Raw genomic sequence first — 24,029 nt, forward strand, 5'->3', positions numbered from 1 at the left:
GTAGCCCACCGGCAACCAATGATATCTAATATACAATGGAGCAGCACGGTCAAATTTCCTAACCTGTCCTAACATTCTGATTGCTATATTTTGCAGTGTTTGTAGGCACTTAAGTTGCGTACTTGGTAAACATATATATATATACAATATTCCCATAGTTTAATCTAGAAATAAGAACGGCGCACGTAAGGTACGTAGCACAGGTTCATTAAAAAAAAAAAAACCCTAATAGACTAACTGTCTCAAAACAAAAAAACCCTTTATCACAGATGGAAAGAAGAGAAAATGTTAGCCAGCATGGTTAAAAGGTGAAGTAAAAGAGGCCATTACAGCTAAAAGATAGTCCTTCAAAGAATGGAAAAAGGACCCCAAAAAAGAAGCAACATAAGCACTAGCAAGTCAGATGCAAAGCACTAATAAAGAAGGCTAAAAGAGAATATGAAGAGAAACTTGCCGCAGAGGATAAAACTCACAGTAACAACTTTTTCAGGTACATCAGAAGCAGGGAATCCATGGGACCGTTAGATCATGAAGGAGCAAAAGGGGCGCTCAGGGAGGACAAGGCCATAGCGGAGAAACTGAATGAAATCTTTGCTTCTGTCTTTACCTGTACCAGAATTGGTTTTCAAGGGTAATGATGCAGAGGAAATGAATGAAATCTCAGTGAACCTTGAAGATGTTCTTAGCCAAATTGACAAAATGAAAGAGTAGTAAATCACCTGGACCGGATGGCATACATCCAAGGGTATTCAAAGAACTCCAGCATGAAATTGCTGATCTGCTGTAGTAATATGTAACCTGTCAGTAAAATTGTCCATAGCACCTGAAGATTGGAAGGTGGCCAATGTGACACTAATTTTTAAAAAGGGTTTCAGGGGTGATCCGGGAAATTACAGAATGGTAAGCCTGATGTCGGTGCCGGGCAAAATAGTGGAAACTATTATAAAGAATAAAATTACAGAACACGTAGACAAACACGGTTTAATGGGACAGAGTCAGCATGGGTTGAGCCGAGGGAAGTCTTGACTCACCAATTTGCTTCATTTCTTTGAAGGTGTGAATAAACATGTGGATAAAGATGAGCCAGTTGATGTAGTATATCTAGATTTTCAGAAAGCTTTGATAAAAGTTCCTCATGAGAGACTCCTGAGAAAATTAGAGTCATGGGATAGGAGGCAATTTTATGATGTGGATTAGGAATTAGTTATTGGACAGAAAACAGAGGGTAGGTTAAATGGTCATTTCTCTTAATGGAGGAGGGTGGAGTGCCGCAAGGATCTGTACTGGGACCAGTGCTATTTAACATATTTATAAATGATATGGAAATCGGAACGACGAGTGAGGTGATCAAATTTGCAGATGATTCAAAACTATTCAAGGTTGTTAAAACACGTGCGGACTGTGAAATATTGTAGGAAGACCTTAGGAAATTGGAAGACTGGGCATCCAAATGGCAGATGAAATTTAATGTGGACAAATGCAAGGTGATGCACATTGGAAAGAATAATCCAAATCATAGTTACCTGATGCTAGGGTCCACCATGGGGGTCAGTGCTCAAGAAAAAGATCTGGGTGTTGTCATAGATAATACGCTGAAATCTTCCTCTCAGTGTCTGGTGACAGCCAAAAAAAGCATATAGAATGCTAGGAATTATTAGGAAAAGGATGATGAATAAGACCAAAAACACTATAATGCCTTTGTGTTGCTCCATGGTGCGTCCGCACCTTGAGTATTGCGTTCAGTTCTGGTCGCCGTATCTCAAAAAAGATATAGTGGAATTAGAAGAGGTTCAAAGAGCAGCAACCAAAACTCCTCTCGTATGAGGAAAGACTAAAGAGGTTAGGGCTCTTCAGCTTGGAAAAGAGACGGATGAGGGGAGATATGATTGAAGTCTACAAAATCCTGAGTGGTGTAGAACAAGTAGAATTAAATCAATTTTTTACTCGTTCCAAAAGTACAAAGTACTACTACTACTACTTATCATTTCTAAAGGGCTACTAGACGTACGCAGCGCTGTACATTTGAACATGACCCTGCTCGACAGAGCTTACAATCTGATTAGGACAAACAAAACCAGCATCAAAAAGGAGACACTCAAGGAAGTCACATGGAAATACTTTTAAAACAAATAGGAGGGAAATATTTTTTCACTCAACGAATAGTTAAGCTCTGGAACTGTTTGCTGGAGGATGTGGTAACAACAGTTAGCCTATCTGGGTTTAAAAGCCCATAGTCTGCTATTGAGGCGGACATGGGAAGCAATTGCTTGCCCTGGGATTTGTAGCATGGAGTGTTGCCACGATTTGGGTTTCTGCCAGGTACACTATCTATGGTCTTTTTAGCACATGCTTAGCCCTTGAATAAGCCAATCAATAACGGAATCAGATCCAGTGTTCAAAGCCTCAAAACCCTCAGGCAGATAAGTGAACATGAATTAACGATGTGTTCCGTTTTGGTTAACCCTCATTGGCAGTGTGGAAACCCCAGTGCCATTTGTCAAATGCACACTGGTGTCAGCTTGACAAAATCAGTTTAGCTTAGATCACAATCGATGTGGAAGGTTGAAACCAGGTTGTTCACTTCCCAGATCTTGTACAGGTCCAGAGTTTTGTGTATTTGTGGACAATCAGCTCTTGCACCATGGCAAGTCTGGATTTCTCGACTACAGGTGTCTAGGAGGGAGGTCATAAATGTTGTAGTGACATGCAAGCTTTGGGATTTCTTGGATCTGAGCAAATCAATTAGCTATGGTGCTCAAACAATGAAGATCTGATGGGGTGAAATTACAGCACTGGTAGCCACTGGGTATCAGCAGGTCACGTTGTTGGACTGGTTGTACAAATAATACAAGTAAATATGGTAATTACTTTCCTCACAAAATGCTTCTTAGCGGTTAGAAATGTAGGGGCCAACACTGAAAGAGTTTGTCTCGTTTATTTTAGATCAGATATTCAGTTTAACCTTTACCTCTGGAGTGGAGGATTAACCTTATGTTTAAAGCAACAGGCTCAGAACCAAGGAAACCAGGATTTAAATCCTGATGACAATCCCTGTAACCCCAGTCAAGTCAATTCACCCTTCATTGCCTCAGGCACAAACTTAGGGCCTCATTTACTACCCCCTGGCAACCTAGGTTTGATTCCCACTGCAGCTCCTTGTGACATTGGGCAAGTCACTTAATCTTCCATTGTCCCAGGTACCAAAACTTGGATTGTGAGCCCTTTATGGACAGAAAATAGCATATGTTAATGCAATTTAATGCACTTTAAATAACACAAGCCCCATTATTTTTAAAGAGACCTGTTTATGTACTTAACTCAAATGTGCTTTAACACAATTCGTAACATGTCAGAGCTGCTCTTCATAAAATCAGCATCAAACAAGTTTTATTTGACTGTCACCTGTTATAACAGCATCTGAATTTTCAGCTGAAGAATAAAGTCCTACAAAGACTGAGACCATAGTCAGCCCAGAAAGTGAACAAATGCTCAAAATGCCAAGAGAAAGAACATAAGAGTTGCTGTCCAAATGTCCATCTAGACCAGTACCCTGTTGCCACCAGTGGCCAGTCCAGATCACAAGTATGTTGGGCAGACTGGATGACCGTACAGGTCTTTTTATCTGCCGTCATTTACTATGTTACCTGGCAAAGTCCCAAAAAGTGGCAAGATTCCATGATACTTAATCTCAGGGTACCTTCCTGAGGTCATCTTAATAATGGTTTATGGACTTTTTCTCCAGAAATCTGTGAAAACATTTTTTAAACCCAGCTACGTAAACTGCTTTTACCACTTGCTCCAGCAATGAATTCCAGAACTTAACTATACGTTGGGTAAAAAATATATATATATATATATTTTCTCCTATTTGTTTTGAATGTAACATCACAGAGTGTCCCCTAGTCTTTGTACTTTGATAGAGTAAACAATCAATTCACATTTACCTGTTCTACTCAATTCAAGATTTTATAGATCTCTCTCATATCTCCACTCGGAAATCTCTTCTCCAAGCTGAAGAGCCCTAACCTCTTTAGTCTTTCCTCATATGAGAGTCATTCTATCCCCTTAATTATTTTGGTTGCTCTTCTTTGAGCCTTTTACAATTCCATCACATCTTTTTTGAGATGCAGTGACTAGAACTGCACACAATACTCAAGATGTAGTCTCACCATACAGCGACACAAAAGCATTATATTCTGTTTTATTTTCAATTCCTTTTCTAATAATTCTTAGCATTCTATTTGCTTTTTTTGGCCACCACTGCATACTGAGCAGAAGATTTCTAGAGGGGGAATATATAGGAAGAAGAGGACCTAAGATGAAAGGGCTGAGAGATGCATAGAGGAATTGATTTTTCATTTTGATCCTTATGCCTCAATAATAGTATTAAAACAAGAAAAGTTTAAATCGAGACATTTTGCATCTCTGAAAAGTGTCTGTACAATTGTGCATACATCAACGCAGCAAACTGTACAGATTAAACATGACCTTATCCAAAAACAAAAGTCCTCCAAGATCTTGAAGAGAAAACAAAAATGTCTTGACCATCAGTGAATGGCAATATATCAAATTATTAAATTAAACTACACGGATTAGAAAAATCTGTCAGCCTTTCATCCACAGGTCATGTTTTTATAACAGTACAAACTATGGTCTCACTAAACCTTAATATGCTGGATCCCATCAAATAGGTTTTTGGCTAAGGTTCAACTCCATCAAGAAAGAAAAAAAAAAAGAACTGTAGTGGAGGGCAGAACACTAAGTACTGATGCTCAGCAGTGGGTAACAAAACCGCATATCAAAAAGCAAAACCCTTTTATACACATAATTTGCTGATGAAAGGAAATCTCCTGCAAACCAGATCTAGGTATTGCTGTAGCTGAACAGATGTAGAAAGTATGACATGAACAGCTAGGGAAGAAGAAAGGAAAGCAGCTTTCTATTATCATATGTCACTATGTTTAGCAGAGTGTACCATGATCCACTGCTGTAGTGACAGAGCACCTTTCTGATTCAACAGGGACATTTCTGTACTTCCTCCCCCCCCCCCCCCCCCTCAATGTAGGCTCTTATGCAGAAACGGTGGCCTAGTCAGAACTTACCATGATGAAGTTATAGACAATTGTGAATACAATTATATCAAAGGCACTGATCTCCCCTACGTCTGCATGTGGATGTTTGTAAATATTGTAAAATTAGTAGGATAGGACTGTGAACTAAGGGCATCTTTAGTGGAAAATGTTTACATGAACATCATTTAACCACATGCAGATGAATAGTGTTTGTCATCCCCAATATTCAGGTTATTTCTCCATCAAACGTTTTGGTTCATCCTTGCAGAAAAGTATAATTATAGCTATCATTTTCTGAACTGGATTTTGTGTGTACTCTCTTCACAGACACTTTAATAATGCTTTAGATCCTTTTTCAGAAACTGAGAAGTTAAGTCATTTTTGATGAGTTGGCATGTATTATTTGTTAAACAGGTAAATGATAGAAAGCAGAGTCTTTTGCGATCCCTTTGCACATTCTGATATCCCCACATCTGTAGATACAACGACCTGACTGTAGACACAAGAAGCCTACGGTTTAGATGCAGGCCAAGTGGCAGTACTGTTTATGGCTTGTTATTCGTACATGGCTCTTTTTAGTATGATTATTTTGGTGCAACATTGGCAAGAGATATGGAGCAGGAGATAACAGAGTACCTCCTTCATGATCACACTGTCCTCTCTTCAACACAAAGAAGGGCAAGCACTGAATTCATGTTGTCGTAACAGTAAAATTCAAACTGAATTAAGGCAGGTAACTTTTTAACTCTCTGGTATTACAGTATGAAACAGGGAGATTCGGTCAATAAACGGGGCCTTTTCTGCTCTCGAGTTCAATGGTAATTCAAAATTAGCTATGCTTATTAATACACTGTGCAAGGAACCCAGAAAGGGTTAAATTCAAATGGTCTCATCTACCAATGAAAGCAGAGACCCTGACCCAGATGAATGCTGGAAACTCAAGTGTAGTAATTTCAGTACTGAGTTAGATTCTGCTTCTGTGAATAATAAAACCAAAATGAACAAATAAATAAATAAATAATTTGAAACACACCTCAAACCCTGGATTTCTATTTTTATAGCTCTAGACTTTAGCTGTGTCCTCAGTTTTCAGGCTGTGAGGGTTTTCAGCACGAGACACAGAGAAAAGGAAGTGAAGGGGTAGAAAGGGAGGTGAATGTTAGAGAAAGATAACGTCCAAGGAAAAATCTGAGTAACTGAACGAAAAAGAAAGACACCTGTCGCCATGATGCCAGATTAGTGATGGACATGGCCCGGGGCTGTAGAGTGATGGAAGATGGGGAGTGATGGTGGTCTCCTGATCTTCGTCGCCGCCGCCCCTTTTGGGACGTGAATTCGATATTCCCTGTACACTGGATGTTCATCACCTGTAATCAAACCCAGGAACAGAGAGTACAACCCTGTTACAGCTATCTGGAAACAGGCTTTGGAAAACCATGAAACCACCATGTTATATAAAACATCACACTTACTGCCCGATGTACCACATGTAGTAAAAACCTTCTCTTAACTTATACTACCTGATTGCTTGAAAACAAATATTCCCAAAGAAAACACTTGTCATTCTATATCAAATTTCTCTATATTTCTACTACATATATGGCTCATGGACATACTTAGGATAAATTTCTACAGATCACATAAAGTTAGATGCTGGGATGATACGTGCTAAGTGCGAATTCTATTACAGCAATTGTGCATGCAATCTGTTATAGAATACTAGCATTCGTCTACATTTATGTGCCTAAGGTTAGATCCAAGCACTTATACTAGCTCAATGGCTGGCATAAGTGGTTGGCTCATGCTGGTATTCTAACTGCTTGGCACCCCCCCTCCGACCCCCCCCCATGCCCCTCTCAGGTCCTCGACCAAATTGAACGTGCTCTGGCATTTCAGTGCACAACTTATACAGAGTACCTTTCTAGTTACACACATTAACTGTCAATTAGTACCAATTAACGACAATTATAGACAAGGAGAAATTAGGACTCACCTGTGGGATAGTTGTGTCCATCAACCAGCAAGCAGAGAGAGAGAGAACTAAAAACTGAACTGAGATCTCTCTCTTGGCGTCCAGTCCAGCTCCTCAGTAGTTACGTAGACAAGCAGTGAGGAGAAGTTCAGAACACAACAACCTTAAACAACTCACTAACCTAATACTAATCAGATGAGCAAACTGGACCTCTTTCTCTATGGACAACTTGTAGAAAACAAGAAATATGAAGGAAGTACCATGCACGGTGACAGTCGTTATCTGACCCATTACCTCGCACCAACTAAACATCTCAGAAACTTCAGACGGGCCTCTGGAATAGTAGGAAGGCCTAAATGATAAGAGAATTATCAGGTAAGACCTAATTTCTCCTTCCATTATGTAACTTCCCACTATTCCAGAAACCTATGGGATTCTCAAAATCAATCCGTAGAGTGGATGGGATCCTGGTGCCACCAACTCTGAACCATTTTATTATTTTTCCCTGTCTCCGAAAAGAGAAGGAAAGGATCCCTGACAAGAGAGCCTGGAGATCTGAAACCATACGTGCTGACACAACAGCCACCAAGACAGCTGTCTTTAGCATAATATCTTTCAAGGAAGACTTCTGGAGTGGTTCAAAAGGAGGCTTCTGAAGAGCCCGAAAGACTAAATTAAGGTTCAACTATGCAAGCGGCCCACTACCCACATGAATCATTTGGAGATACAGCGGAATATATGATTTGAATGGAATGGAATATGAGCACTTGCCAATACCATTTCTATCACCATCGTCATTGACCTCAAAACCTAGACCTACCTTAAGTGAGAACACAAATATGTTGAACCAGATTTGACCTCCTGTGCTTCGTGGGGAAGATCCTCTCCCATGCTGTGTCGAATAGAATGCCAAGATACTCCAGCATCTGCTATGATGTTAATCTGTTCTTCTTGAAATTGATCACCCAACTCAACAACTACAGAAGACGGACAACTTTAGAAACATAGAAACATGACGGCAGATAAAGACCTTATGACCCATGCAGTTTGCTCATCCTCTGTAACCCCTAACTCTTCCTTTTCCTAAGTGATCCCACATGCCTTTTTAAATTCTGACACAGTCCTTGATTCCACAACCTCCGCCGGGAGGCCATTCCATGCCTCCACCACCCTTTCCATGAAATAACAGATTACTCCTAAGCCTATTCCCTCTTAACTTCATCATATGCCCCCTCATTCCCGCGTTCTCCTTCAGTTGAAAAGGGCTCACTTCCTGTACATTAATGCCCTTGAGATATTTAAACGTCTCTATCATGACTCCTCTCTCTCTCCCAGTGTATACATATTGAGGTTCATAAGCCTGTCCCTATAATTTTTGTGTTCAAGACCGCTTACTAATTTTGTAGTGGTTCTCTGGACAGACTCCATCCTATTTATATCTTTTCGTAGGTGCAGTCTCCAGTACTGCACACAGTACTCCAAATGGGGCCTCACCAGAGACTTATACAATGGCACTATCACCTCCTTTTTCCTGCTGGTCATCCCTCTTTATGCACCCAAGCATCCTTCTGGTTTTGACCATCGCTTTTTCTACCTATTTGGAAGCTTAAAGGTCATCAGACACAATCACCCCCAAGTCCCGCTCTTCTTTCGTACACTGAAGGACTTCACCCCTTATTCTGTACCGTTCCCTTGGATTCTTCTGAATCCAAGTGCATGACCCTGCATTTTTTCGGGATTAAATCTTAGTTGCCAAATATCAGCCCATTCCTCCAGCTTCGCTAGGTCCTTCCTCATGTCATTCACACCCTCCAGGGTGTCCACCCTGTTGCAGAGTTTGGTATCATTCGCAGAGACAAACCTTACCAGATAGCCCTTCTGCAATATTGCTCACAAAGATGTTAAAAAGAGCTGGCCCAAGGACCGATCCCTGTGGTACTCCACTGACAACATCCTTTTCTTCAGAGCAAACTGCATTTACCACTATCCTCTGTCTCCTTCCATTCAACCAATTTTTAACCCAATCAGTTACTCTAAGTCCCATACTGAGGGCACTCAATTTATTTATCAGTTGCCTGTGCGGAACCGTGTCAAAGGATTTGCTGAAATCCAAGTATACCACATCAAGCGCCCCTCCCACGTCCAACTGTTTGGTCACCCAGTCGAAGAAGACAGATTCGTATGACACGACCTAACACTAGTAAAACCATGCTGCCTTGGGCCCTGCATTTCCATTCAATTTGAGAAATCTCACAGTCCTCTGCTTTAGTAGCTTTTCCATTAGCTTATTCACCACAGAGGTTAGAATGACAGGTCTGTAATTCCCAACCTCCTCCTTATTTTCACACTTATGCAAAAGAACCACATTCACTCTTCTCCAGTCCTTCGGGACCACTTCAGTTTCTAAGGAAGCATTGAAAAAGTCAGTCAGCTGAGCCGCGGAACTTCTCCGAGTTCCTTGAGCACCCTCGAGTGCATCCCATCAGGCCCCATCGTTCTGTCTACTTTTAGTTTGAATAGCTCCTCAAGAACACAGTCCTCCTTAAACGGGTCTTGGTCTACCATACATCGTCTGAGTCGTCTCAGAAAGATGAAGACAGGAAAGAATACCTGAATAAGCAAAGAGAAGCTGGAAAAGTTATCAGGAAAGCGAAACGGCAAATGGAAGAAATGATAGCTAATATGGTAAAATTGGGGGATAAGACCTTTTTCAGATATGTAACTGACAAGAGGAAGTGCCATAATAGCACTGTGAGGCTCAAAGTTGAGGGAGACAAATATGTGGAAGAGGATAAGGATAAAGCTGAACTGCTTAATAATTAAAACAATTAAAACTTTGTCCATCCTACAATAAAACTGTAAAATTTTGAAGTAGAATTAGTATTTGTTATAACATTGCTATTCAGCCGGTGCTTTCTTCTGTCAAGTACTCATTGTTTGATTAAGCATACGTGTGGATTATTGTACTGTATTGAGCTGAGTAAGTATTGTACCGGTTTTATAATGCTCAATAAAGACTTCTATAAATTAAAAAAAAAAAAAAAACTTTGTCCATCACCACCTCGCAGTCCAGATAGGACAATGCACACAATGCACAAATGAGCCCCTGGCACCAAAGGAAGGCTGTCACCACCCACCACCACCATAACCTTGGCAAACATTCTTGGAGCCATGGTGAGACTGAAAGGCAAAGCCCTGAACTGGAAGTAATGACCCTGCACCACAACACATAGAAACCTCTGATGCAGCGACCATAAAGTCCGCCTCCTTGAGATCGAGGGTGGTGAGAAATTCTCCCCTTGAACCGAGGCTATGGCTGCTCTTAGTGTCCCCATGTAAAAGAGGGACACTCGGAGGTAGTGGTTTAGACTTTTGTGATCTAAGACTGGATGAAAGGTGCCTTCCTTCTTTGGGACAATGAAGTAGACGGAATATCTGCCTTGTCCCTGTTCAGCCTGGGGAACTGGAACAATGGTCTGGAGTGCCAGCAAGGAATCTACAGTGGCCTGAACCTTGACCGTCTTGGTTCCCTTTCAACAAGGAGACTGCAAGAAGAAAGGAGCAACCAGGTGGGAGAACTCTAACTTGTAACCTTATGTAAGAATATCCAGAACCCACTGGTCTGATGTAATTTTGACCCGAACTCCTGAAGCTATACTCCCACCAGAGGAAGAGAAGAGTGGACCACAGCAAAGCTCTGGAGGCTTTGGGCACTCTATCTGGCTGAGAGGACTTCCTGTCCGCATGAAAGGAAGATTGGTGTACCTGAAAGTCGGACTTCTGACCGTATGGCTGACGAACAGGCCTGTACCATCTGCTGTCTTGAAATCGAGAACGAGAGACCCCTGAAGACGGACGACCAGAGTTTTTTGGCCTATCCTCCGGCAACCATTGTGGCTTAGTTTCCCCCAGTTCTTTCATCAAATTACTGAGATCTTCTCAAAACAGTCACTTACCCTGAAAGGGCAGTTTAACTAGACGTGACAGACGATGCACCTGCTGCCCAATGCTACAACCAGAGCTACCAACATGATGAGACAGCCAAAGACACACTGCAGGTCACAACCTGTCATAAACAGCATCCGACAAGTAGGCTAATCCAGCTTCCAGCAGGGCATTATGGCACCCATCTTGTGTTGCCGACTGCTGATGCCACTTCAGGCATGCTCTAGCCATGAACAAGCTGCACACAGTCACTTGAAGGCCCAAAGAGGCTGCTTCAAAGGCTTGTTTCAGCAAGCCTTCTAGCTTCTTATCCTATAGGTCTTTTAGGGCAATACCCATTCCACCGGCAAGGTGGTATTCTTAGTCACCGTCGTAACCAAGGAGCCCACCCTGGGGTGCTGCAAGTTAGTTACCTTTCTCCTCTGGAACTAATGGGTAGAGGTGAGTTATGACTCTTCCCACTCTCAGCTCCGCGTCCAGTGAGACCCATTCTGCTGGAATCAGGTCCTGACTGGCTGCTTCGGAAAGGCCTCAGGACTTCTAAGCCTCCTCAAAATTGACGAACATGGAACTCCTGACATGAAGCAGAAGGCTCCTCAATGGAAAGCACCATCAGTGCCTCAGAAATAAGAATCCTGAGTTCCTCTTTATGAAACAACCTCATGATGTTCAGATGCTCTCCCTTCTTAACAGCTCCTTCAACGATGGCTCCTCTGAATAGACCAAGGCCACATCAGATAAGGAGGGAAAAGCAGAGATAGCCTCATCTGCCCACTCCTGGAGGTCTAAATGAGATCTCTTAGGAGCTGAAGGGGCAGTGGGGCGAGAAACTGATGCACCTTGCAGCAACTCTGACTGTCCCTGCTTAAGTGAATAGGCCTAGTGTAAGAATAATATAAATGCTGGAAAAAAACAAAGATACCGATGCAGCTGAATGCATCCTGTGGGATTCCCGGCTTGCACGCACTGTAATGTTCCGATGCCGGCGGGTCCCACAGCACAAACAGTGCTTAACTGCCTCCGTGGGAGTTGCCATTTACCCCAACTGTCACAAGCGCAGCACGTTTCCCAAGCAGTGAATCAGTATTTCTCCCCTGCAACAAGTAGAACTTTCAGCCCTCCAAGCGGTTCTGAGTCAAATTTTAGTTTGACTTACCACTGCCGGCTGCTGCCCTGAAGTTCACAGTCTCCACAAGTCTTACCCCAGATAAGAAAGTCTCAGGTCTGATACTCTGTCTCATGCTCTCCAACAAACCTCTTTCCTTCTTTTTTATTTTTTTAAGATTGTTGTCCTGGAAAAGGAGAACTCCGCTGAAAACAGGGGAGAGGGTAAAGGGAGGGAAGAAGTAAATTTGTGGGGCACCACAGACAAGGATCTGAAGATCTCCAGCTATGACTCTGCAGACTCAAGCCACCTGCAAAGCTTCAACTGGACCAGGAGTAAATCACTCAGAACCAGAGGTTGAAAAGTGTGTCCATCCACCTGCTGGAGACAGAAAATACTGAAGAGCTAGATTAGATGCCAAGAGAGACAGAGAACTGAAAACTGAGCTCAGACCTATCTCCACCTGCTGGTTTATGGACACAACTATCCCAGAGGTTCTGGAATAGTGGGAAGCTACATAACGGAAAAATTGGTTAAGGGCAATCAGCAGCTCATTATTATATTAAGTTTTACGCATAGCTAACCTTATTCTTAAAGTAGTGCCTACAAATTTGCATGCTAGTCAGAGATTTGGGCACACAACTTTCCAAAAATAGAGACTCTACTCTTCAGCATATTTCAAACAAGCAGCATTCACCACTTTCATTATGCTCCCAATTCTTTTTTAAGTTCTATAAACAGATACTCGTTTTCATTCTTTTTATGTTTCTACCAGACTAACCCCACCAGATATTTTATGTATCTATGCCCCTATATAGATTACACTCACTTCTTTGATCTAACCCAAATTTTGACTATCAGCTATCATACCACTTCCAATTTTGTCCTTTGCTCAAAAGCCAAAGCAGATAACTTCTTTTATATTCTCTTTGGCTGGTCTCTTTCCTTTTATGGTTGCTGAATCAAACAGGGGTTCCCAGTTCACTCTTTTACTCATTCTTTCTCTCTAGAATATTGTTTGATTACTGTCAATCCCTGATCAGCTCACTCGGGTACAAACTACACTATTTGCCCCCCCCACCGCAACTCAGTCAAACCAGTTAAATTCAATAGTTAGTATTCAGGCTGAAGGAATGAATGGGTGAAATAAAAAATTGTAGCTGTTCTCCCCTCTACCATTTAATCTTCTGTTTCAGGCAACCTCATTACAACTGAACGTAAGTTTGAATCAAAGCTTACAAACACATAGGTTTCAATCACAGAATCAGCTGATTTAAATGTATTCAACAAGTTAGGTGCATCAAGTCAGATCAGAATAAAGTAGTATGTTCCAAAATCACAGATTTTACTGTATTGTGATGCCCACAGATCACCCATCTAGAAAAACTGGATCCCCTTCACTGTTAATTTTCCAATCCAATAGCAAAGTAGCATTGGGAGGTGTATAGCTCACAGTACACAAAGAAACTGAATAGGTGCTCTATGGTGCAAGACCTTAAAAAGAACTTGACATCGCACTGTGAAAGCAGAAGTCAGTGTTAAATCCCACCATCTGCCAAAGTTAAATAAAGTAATGATATTTTTGAGAGCTGCTTACTCATCAGTGAAATGGAGATGTTACATATTCTGAGATATGCTTGAATGATTGTTTCTATCCCATTTTCTGTTGCATTACCTCCATGGACCCAGTTTTCCTAGCACGGGTCAGCGGGGATTTTCGTTGAACACTGATTAGTTCAGAGGGTAGAGGTGACATCAGTAAAGATCTGTCCACTTCATCTGTCCCCTTCACTTTGGAGAGATCTTCTAGACTGCCCTGATTTGGCTTCTTATCTTCATTCTGTATTGATATCAAATGAATAGCAATATTTCCAGGAAATACAGTAAATATACTGAAACCTCTGGTGAAGGAAGAAAGATCAATCACAGAATATAAGCAAGAGACAGCAAGACAAAGAAAGAGGAATATAGATTGATTTAAAAAGGAAACTGGTCTGTGGGAAGTGAATGTTCTAATTAGAGGTCAACCAAATTTCAATTTTGGTGTCAAAATCAGCACAAAATTCCAATTTACCCATGTTTTAGTTTTGGCTGAAAATGCCGGTGCAATTTTGGCTGAAATCAAAACTCCCACGACAAAAATCGTTGCCTGCTCTCTGCCTCTTCCCCCCACCCCAACCAAAACCACCCAATGCCCTCCTACCACCCATAGGCCCTCCCTGGGCCTACATTAGGAGCCCTGGTGGTCTAGTAGCCTCAGTGGAGCAGGAAAGAACCCCAGTCGCTCTTGCACCTGCCATCTCTACTTTCAGTGGCAGTCTTGCGAGACTGCTGCTCAAGGACTTAGCAACTATTTTGACAGTGGAGATGGCAGGGGTAGGACTGACTGACTGGGGATCACTCCTGTCCAGTTACCAGTTAGACCATTAGACCACCAGGGTTTAAGGCAGGCCCAAGGAAGAGGGAGAAGGGGCGGATGGGTGGATCCAGAGGGAGGGAAGGCTGTCTGGTCATGGGGAGGGGGGGGGGGGACCTGGTTCAGTCGGCCTCTAGTTTTGATAACTGTAAGAAAGGGCCTGATATTAGAAGGGTTTATACTCCTAGCTTTGAGGGTTATGCTCCTTAATTGGTCTCTTTGAAAATTTACTAGGGCTGAACACCTAGATTTATACTAACAAGTTCACTAAATTCCTAAATTTAGAAGCATAAAAAGTGAGCGGCAATGGGAGCATTTTAGAATGGGGAAAAATTACAAAATATGCATGCAGACTGGTAGAGGGAGTTCGAGGTGGGCCAGAAGCAGGCTGTAAAATTATATGCATAGTGGTGAAATTCAGCCATTTTGTACAGAACTTCTAAACATAAGTTATGCCTTTCCTATGCATAAAAATGGTGATGTGATTACTACATAAGACATACATTCAGTAGCGCCATTTAACAGCTAGCACCACTGAATTTACAATTAAGATAAAGTGGTTTACTTTACCTGGAGGCTGCAGCCACTGAAAACCAAACTCCATGGTGTTACTATCTTTACAACTATCACATCTGCCATCACACGACAGATGCACTTTCACTAAAGCTTCTCCCATTTTGTGTTTTTTGCAAAATAAATGTATTCTGAAAGCAGAGTAAGTACAGCACACTCACATCAGCAAAATGTACGTCAAAAATTGGATAACTTACCTCTGCTGATGCAGGCCGAAATCCACATCCTGTGGGTGCATTTTCATCTTCTTCACAGCCCTTCACGCCAGGACTGAAATGCAGCTCCACATGAAAACGTTCCTCTGAAGAAGGATCCTGAAATTACAAGAATTGAACACAGCTTGGGATCTGAACTTTGATATCCAAAAACATGGCATTCAGACCCTGCATCAAGGACTTCTTAATCCTTCTGCAACCTATAAACTCAAATATTTTACCTAAAATGAGACTTGATGAAAAAACCTCACAAAGAAAAAGAAAATTGTGAAAACAATGATTTTGTCCATAGCATTAAACTGAATGCTCACAGAAATCCCCTCAGGTGTGCAAAACCTTGCAGGTTCTGCCACATAAACTGTTAGATGGTAATATAATTTTATTATTTTTATGTTTTTTCCCACTTCGAAAACATCAGGAGAAGGGAGATTGATTTAGAGGGAAAATGACAAGATATGGAATTAGGGCTGCACTTCAATTGCAGTTAACTCTGCAACTAATGCATTAAATCATTAATTGTGATTTAAAAAAAATAATCCCATTACAGTGTCTCCTGTATCCTCCAAACATCTCTTCTGCTCTCTTCCACTCCCAACCCTTATCCTCAGTGCAATCCAACACCTTTCTCCCTATTTGCGATTAAACATCACCCATGCCAGTCCACCTAAAAGATGGTCTTCTGTTGATCCTTGCCAGCGGCACCGTTACACATATGCTGCCTGTTACCTGGTCCAAAGCTTTCCCTCTGACCTGTTCCGTCCAGGCAGAAACAGGAAGTGACGGCAGAGGAGGTGGGATGGGCCAGAGGAATGGCTTTGGAGTAGGCCACAGGCAGCATATGTGCAATACTGCCACTCTGAGGACCAGCAAAAGACCATCTTTAAGGTAGACCAGCAGGGGTATTGGGGGGGAGGCAGATGCTGAACCCTGGGTGGGGGGAGAGGTGTGAGCTGCAAGTAGAACTAGAGGGGTCACTGATGGAAGCTATAACCGAGGCATTGAGCTCCAGAAACCACGAAAAGAGCTTGATGCTGCTCACTGCCTAGTTTGTGTCACTGCTTATGAGGGTGGAGGGGAGGGAGGGAGAGATGCTGGACAAGGGAAGGGAAAGAGAGAAGGAGAGAGAGATAATGGGGCCCAGAAAAGAAAAAGAGATAATGGACCTAGGGGAAGAGGAGAGGGAGGGAAGGTTGAGAACAGGAGAGATGATGGATTTGGGGGTGCGAAGGAGGGAGATTATCAGTCCTTTAGGGAAGGGGGATGGGATCTGATATACCGCCTTTCTGTAGTTACAATCAAAGCAGTTTACATATTAAATACAGATACTTATTTTGTACCTGGGGCAATAGTGGGTTATGAGACTTGGTCAGAGTCATAAAGGAGCTGCAGTAGGAAATATATTTTTTTAAATTGTGCAATTAAACACAATTACAAATTTTAATTGAAATGCAGCCCTATACCGAATACATTTGTACGTTAAATTTGCCAGTGTGACAGGAGCCGAGTACAAGAAATACACATCCTTACCATCTGGAATGAAAGAAAATTCAAACATTTATATGTATGACTGAATTTCTTTTTTTTTTTTTAATTTCAAATAATTTTATTATTATAACATAGTAGCATCCAGTCTGCCCAACAAGATAAACTCATTTACATGGTATGTGATACTTTATTTGTATACCTGAGTTTGATTTGTCCTTGCCTTTCTCAGGGTACAGACCGTAGAAGTCTGCCCAGCACTGCTCTTGTACTAAGTTCTGAAGCTAACGTCGAAGCCCCTTAAAATTTATACTACAGCCCATCCCTATCTATTTAGTCACGATTAGGGCATAGATCGTAGACGTCTGCCTAGCTCCCATTTTGTTTCCCAATTACCAGCGTTGCCACCCAATCTCCGCTAAGATTCCACAGAACCATTCCTTCTAAACAGGATTCCTTTGTGTTTATCCCACGCATGCTTGAATTCCATTACAGTTTTCATCTCCACCACCTTCCGCGGGAGGGCATTGCACATATCCACCACCCTCTCCGTGAAAAAATACTTCCTGTCATTAGTCCTGAGTCTGCCCAACCTCAATTCATGTCCTCTAGTTCTACCACCTTCCATGTGGTATGTAGCCTGGGGGCCACTGTGCATGCAGTCAGAAAAGTGGACAAAACAGAAAAAAATCCTCTGTTCAGGTTTAGGTATTTTTTTTCCTTGGTACTAGGGTATCCGATTGCCATCACCTTTGAGAAAATGTTGCTGGGTACCCTTGGGCATTGGGGGGTTGGTACTCAAGGGGAACGTTTGTTTCTGAGTAAAGCCTGCATAGTGGGGAAAAAGTGTATTCTCAATCACTGGATAATGGACATGCCTCCCTCTTATTGGTATTGGAAGAACAGGCTGCACCAACTCATGCTTTGGGAAGCGCGAGGGGCACGACTGACACCAAAATGACAGCTGATATTCTTGAGTGTCTGGGGAACATATATACAAAAGATCTCACCCCGGGCGCGGAGCTAAGTGCTAAATGGACTGCCATGGGGGCTGGAGAAGACTGGACGGGTTCATATAGAAGACATGCAGGGGGGGAGGGGGAGGGGGGGAGGGGTCAGGTGAACACACAATGATGCGCCATTGATCTGTGGGCATTGAGACATTGAAGTAGCTTGGGGGGAAGGGGGGCTGAGGGAGGGGGGAAACGGGGATAAAACAATGAAAAACACTGGATACTTGTTTGTATTGTATTGTATGTAAAGACTGTATGATGTAGTCAGTGCATAGCGGCATATGTGTTGTTGTTCAAGTTGATGAAGTTCCAATAAAAAAACGTTTTAAATAAAAGGGGTTTGACTACAATTCCCAGAAGGCTATGAACTGCGAAGCCAGGAAGGCTGTGCTCAGAGAGGGAAGCTGCTGACTCATCAGGCTTCCAGCTGGGCTAATCAGCAGTGCCTTCCTAGAATGTAAAGGTAAAATTATGTCTTATCTGGTAATTTTCTTTTCTTTAGCTGCAGCAGATGAATGCAGTCACTGGTGGGTTACGTCCATCTACCAGCAGGTGGAGACAGAGATTACAAGCTGAAGTGAGTGATACTGGATGACCAGCCCCTCCATTAGCCAGTATATCTCTATCTCCAGTAGGTGGTGGACGATTTCTCACCAGCTCCTGGATTCTTCATGACTGGGGCTACTCCCTGGCTATTTTTAGCCAGTCAAGTCTGGGGGTGATTGCCCACTTGGGCCATCCTTAGGCTGGGTCCCTGCCTCACCCCACACCCCTAGCCTACCAGCGTGTTTTTTCTGGCTGTTCCCTTCCTCACCAATTTAAAAAAAAAAAAAAAAGAAGAAGAAGAGTACAGAACCGGGGAGGAGCAGGAATGGAACACATAGGGAGTTTCCCTGAGTTTCGCCTGCAAGGTGCCCTAGCTAGCCTGAGGGTCTGTTTGGCAGCAGGTCTACTCTGGGAGGTGTCATTTTAATCCAGCCGCCTTGCTTCGGTGACTTTTTCTGACTTCCTTCTTTCCGCGGTGGGAGTCACGGTTATGGCAGCAGAGGCAGTAAAAGGTGTTCCTGATGCGAGAGCTGTAGATCTGCCAAGGGGCTGTGTTTGGCAGGCTGTTCGAAGGGGAACAGCACTTCTGCTCTAGAGGCATCCCTTTCCCATACTGACAGTTCTGGCACATGTGCCATTTTGTCTCCTTTTCTCGACGCGGTTCCCAACTGTCACCTGATGGCAGTTTCAGAGCCTGTGCGCGATTTGGCGGATTTTACAGCTCTCCCTGCAGGACTCCCCTCTTCTTCTTTGGTGGCTGCTTCAGGGTCCTCCACGAGGGGGGGGGGGTCTAGGGATGGTTTCTCTCTAGAGTTTGTCCTTCTCCTGCATTAGGCATATACGTTAAAGAGGGCTTTTGCTCAGCCCCAGCTTCAGGCTCCATCTATGCCCTCAGCTAGTGCTGAGGAGTATTTGGAAACTGTTTCTCACAAGAATTCTGAGGACCCTACTCTAGGAGGCGAGTCATCTCTCTCTTGGAGGTAGCGTCATTGTGTCCCTGTACACTTTCGCCTTTGGCTGCCACATATTCTGGGGATTCCATCTGTCCCTCTCAAGTGGATGAACTGGAGAAGGATGAGTTGGTGCAGGAGGAGCCTGATGACCCTACGACCATACGTGCATATCATAGGGATGAACTGCCGGCTCTTAACGCTTTAGCAGCCTTGAATATCGCTGACCCTGAAACCCAGGCCAGAGCCTTGGTCAATCCCAAGATGACCAGAACGAGAAAACCTTCCAAGGCATTTCCAGTGCATGAAGCCATCCAGGAGCTTATTTCTTCCCAATGGTCAGATCCTAAAGGAAACGTCCCTTCTGTGGATGATCTGGTAATGGCGGTTAACAAGAAGACTACTCTCCCAGTGGAAAGAGGGGTGGCCTCAATTTGTAGATCATCTGGGTCCTGCTCAGGATCAGGCAGTACCCAGGAAGGGTCATTCTGGTGGCTCCAGATTGGCCTTGACGTCCTCTGTATGCGGACTTGGTTTGGCTTCTGGTGGAGCTGCCCTGCGTCTTCTGGTCCACCCCGGTCTTCTTCATTAGGGGCCGGTTCAGATAGAGGATCCCTATCGTTTTGGTCTTACAGCCTGGCTCCTGAGCGGATGCGTTTGAGGAAAAAGCGAAGATATTTACCTATAGCAGGTATTCTCCGAGGACGGCAGGATTCATATTCTCACATGTGGGTAGACGCCAATCCGCATCATCTGGTCTAGCATTTATGCCAAAGTAATAAAACGGGGCTTTAGTGAAGTGTGAGCCACGCCCCACCGTGCACGCATGAGTACCTTCCCACCAGCCACGCGAACACAGTTGTCTCAGTTTAATTTCAAAGCAAAGGAATAAAAATAAAATAATGAAGGAGAGAACTCCAAGGGGAGATCAGCGGGATTGTGACAATATGAAGCAGGCTGTCCTCGGAGAATACCTGTTACAGGTAAGTATCTTTGCTTTCTCCAAGGACAAGCAGGCTTGCATATTATCACGTGTGGGGAATCCTTAGTATCCAGGCTCACCCAAAATAATAAACAGTGGTCAATTGGGCCTCACAATGGCAAAGACATAACACAGATGAACCTGAAACTATATACAATCTGAATGAGAGTGCAGCCTGGAACAAAATAAAATGGGCCTAGGAGGGTGGAGTTGCATTCTAGACCCCAAACAGATTCTGCAACACTGACTGCCCAAACCAACTGTCAAATAACACCTCATTTCCAAAAGATTCCTGGAATTTAACAGAAATATGTCCTGTCAAGAGTGCAGGAAGTTGTTAGCCATATCTTTTACCATTTCAAAACAAGACACTATTAAGAGCTCTGCATTTTTATGTTAGTTCTAGATTCAGGAGGAAAAACAAAGCTCTAATTGTTAGATCATTTTCCGTTTTCGTATCCTATTCAAACTTCTTCTACTAACCTATAAATGTACTCACTCTGCTGCTCCCCAGTATCTCTCTACACTCATCCTTCCCTACACCCCTTCCCGTGCACTCCGCTCCATGGATAAATCCTTCTTATCTGTTCCCTTCTCCACTACTGCCAACTCCGCGCCTTCTGTCTCGCTGCACCCTACGCCTGGAATAAACTTCCTGAGCCCCTACGTCTTGCCCCATCCTTGGCCACCTTTAAATCTAGACTGAAAGCCCACCTCTTTAACATTGCTTTTGACTCGTAACCACTCGCCTCCACCTACCCTCCTCTCTTCCTTCCCGTTCACATTAATTGATTTGATTACTTTATTTATTTATTTTTTGTCTATTAGATTGTAAGCTCTTTGAGCATGGACTGTCTTTCTTCTATGTTTGTGCAGCGCTGCGTACGCCTTGTAGCGCTATAGAAATGCTAAATAGTAGTAGTAGTAGTAATTTACCTTGTTGTTGTCCTCATACAGCATGATGACAATCTGTGTCATGTAGTTCAGCTCTGAAACTGCACTTAAGTAGTCCATGGCTCTCTTCCATTGCTGGTCCTTGAACTCCTGGCATATGCATATGCAAAAAAAGACATGTGTGTCATTCAGTAATAACAGATTGATGCCTATAGGTTATTGAATTTGTGGATTACTTGACTGCCAAGGCTGGGCGAGTATCAAACTACACAGGAAAACTGCCTTGTGACATTCTGATGTATCCCCTCAGGAACCGATTTAATAAGCTGTGTGTCAGAACATGGCATTAAGTGTACTGAAAAAAAAATATTTTTCTTCTGATGCAGTAAACTGCAAATTATCACAGCATTATAAAACATGCGCCAACAAAAAATAGAGCGCACGCCCACCACGGTAATCTTCAGCATTTTACTGCATCAGGAGTAAAATCTTTCTTTATCTCTCAGTGCATGAACTGGGGCTGGCTCATGCATTGACAGGAGGGGAGACATTTAAAGCATTTAAAGCAAAAAGCCTGTCTCTATGACACCTACTCCCACCCTGCAAAAATTCCATGGAGGCCCAATGGGTGCCGAACACTTTCTCCCCCCCACCCCCTCCCCACCACACAAACACCCTCCCGCACCAGTCCAGGGAGGTATCCAGCAGTATCCTTATCCTGCTGCCCTCTTGGAAAATGATGGTGCCTGACATCTAACAATGTGTCAACACACACTGCTAGAGATCAGCCTGCCAAACAAAGGATGCCCTGGACCGGACTGTCTTAGGGGAAGGTTTGCTACCAGGCCCACTTGGGCCATGAGTCCTCTGACGTAAAGTGTTGCACTTCACCTCAGATGATCCTGCTGCTCCTGCATAGGATGTTTACTTTGGCCTCAAGTGAAAACAAATATTATACGCTAAAGAGAAAAAAAAAAAAAAACACACACACTAAAGTTCAGCGTGGTTTTGTACATTGGGCGCAATTCTCAATTTGGTGGGTTTGCATGCAATTTGCATGCTGACCGCACTACCTTATTACTGTAGATTTTTCTGCACCAAAATCCTTATTGTATCAGGAGTAAGGTTAACACGGAAAAATTAAAAATAAACCACCGCGCTAAAGGATAATACAGCTTATTACATCATTCTCTCAGTGAAGGGGAACTGGTGTACAAAGCACGAAGGGAGATACCTTCGCCAGCACAAAATCCTGTTCACCTTAAGGTAACTGATGCTGAGCATTATATTCAATATCATTTTTGCTTTTTAGGACTTGCCCTGAAGCAGCTTACACTGAGAAACATGGCCCATGTCAGCACTACTGGCAAGCAACTCTAAAGATAAGTTAATTTAAATTAATAAATGGGAGGGTTTTTTTTTTTTTTAAGAAATGATGAAGAGTTTGGTAAGCCACGGAGGTGAGTTCCCCGTATGAAAAAAAGTTACCAAGTAAGGCTCTGTGGGAAAAATTTTGAATTTGAAGTTCAATGATATTTTAATCTAAGGTCACACCAAAACGATGAAATATATATATACAGCATTGGGAATGATAATTGAGTATTGAAGTATCCAGCCCTCACTAAAGTAACATTACCACATATAATTTTGAGCATGAGAAGTATGGCATTCTGTTTTCACACAGTTCTACAAGATACCTGAATTACTCAGGATCATCATCAAAAAGCTGAAAGAATTTCAAAAACTTCTTATGACATCAAGCAAACATTATTGAGTTCCAAAGATTCATACACTAACAATGCATTAGGAAACACAGTAAGACACATCAAGCTAAACGCGCTGTGATTGGCTCAGAGACTTCCAGGTCTCTCAGCCAAGTGAAGCATGGCCAAAAAGGACGTTTTTATTATTCCGGGGTTGAATGATGTCTAAATAAGAGCCTGCAGCATCGGAGCCTGTTTGACTTTTTTTTTTATATAGTGAAGAACATCCATAAAGGATGCTCCTGAAGAGCACTTGGCTGTTTTTGCCCCCCCCCCCATTTTTTTTTTTTTTTACATTTTAATAATTTTTCCAATCCCGCACAGCCCCAACAAGAGGTACAGACCTCTCGTTAGATTTTCCAGCGTTAAGGCAATCGGAAAAGGTTAGTGCATCTCTTTACAATAGGGTTTCTACACGATTTGCTCATCTGCATTCCGTTTTCGTTAGCTGCTACCGTCGTCAGAAAAAAGTGTTTAATGCATGCCAGGGTTTACTACTTGCTCATTAAGTTTAGTGCATCTGGCCCTCAGAGTGCATAATAGTGTTTGCATGTCTCTATTCCATCACACCTAGTGGTGACTGTATCACTCCTACAACACTACTACCATAGTGAAATGGTAATTTGGACACTGCATACAGATCAAGAAAGGACAGAGCTTTTATGTGAGAGAGAGTTACATGCTCCCTGGGGAAAACGGAATACTGCATAAAAAGGCACCGTAAAACCCAGTTATTTACCTGTACCAGGTGTTCTCCATGGATAATATGAAGCAGTCCTCCCAGCATGGGAATTCCACGGAGCACGCATGGGAAAATGCCTCTCTAGATCAGAAAGGATCTGGAAACTTTTGAGAGGCATGACCATGTATATGCAGGTCCCACAATGAAGCACAGGACCTCCGTAATCACTAAACAGTTGAGTTCAGAACATAATTCCAAGTGGAGGGGAAAGGGAGAAGAGTAAGTGAGCACTTGTATTCTGCTGTCCAAGGAGAACACCTGCTACAGGTAAGTAATCTGGCTTTCTCTGAGGATAAGAACCAAGTTCTCACAGCATGGAACTTCCAAGCATTAACAAAAAAATATAAATAGATTAAAAA

At 42.8% G+C, this 24,029-nt stretch overlaps 1 protein-coding gene across 1 annotated transcript in view; it reads right to left on the reverse strand.

Annotated features, from left to right (window-relative positions):
* The window catches only part of PPIP5K1 (diphosphoinositol pentakisphosphate kinase 1), a 283,513-nt gene that overhangs the window by 105,978 nt on the left and 153,506 nt on the right, over window positions 1-24,029 (reverse strand). Inside the window, 4 exon segments of the mRNA XM_030189638.1 lie at window positions 6,290-6,439; window positions 13,770-13,934; window positions 15,281-15,397; window positions 21,208-21,315. Of these exon segments, the coding sequence (XP_030045498.1) occupies window positions 6,290-6,439; window positions 13,770-13,934; window positions 15,281-15,397; window positions 21,208-21,315 (540 nt within the window).

This window comes from Microcaecilia unicolor, chromosome 1 (genome assembly GCF_901765095.1).
Source record: "Microcaecilia unicolor chromosome 1, aMicUni1.1, whole genome shotgun sequence".
In the NCBI taxonomy this organism is placed as follows: domain Eukaryota; kingdom Metazoa; phylum Chordata; class Amphibia; order Gymnophiona; family Siphonopidae; genus Microcaecilia; species Microcaecilia unicolor.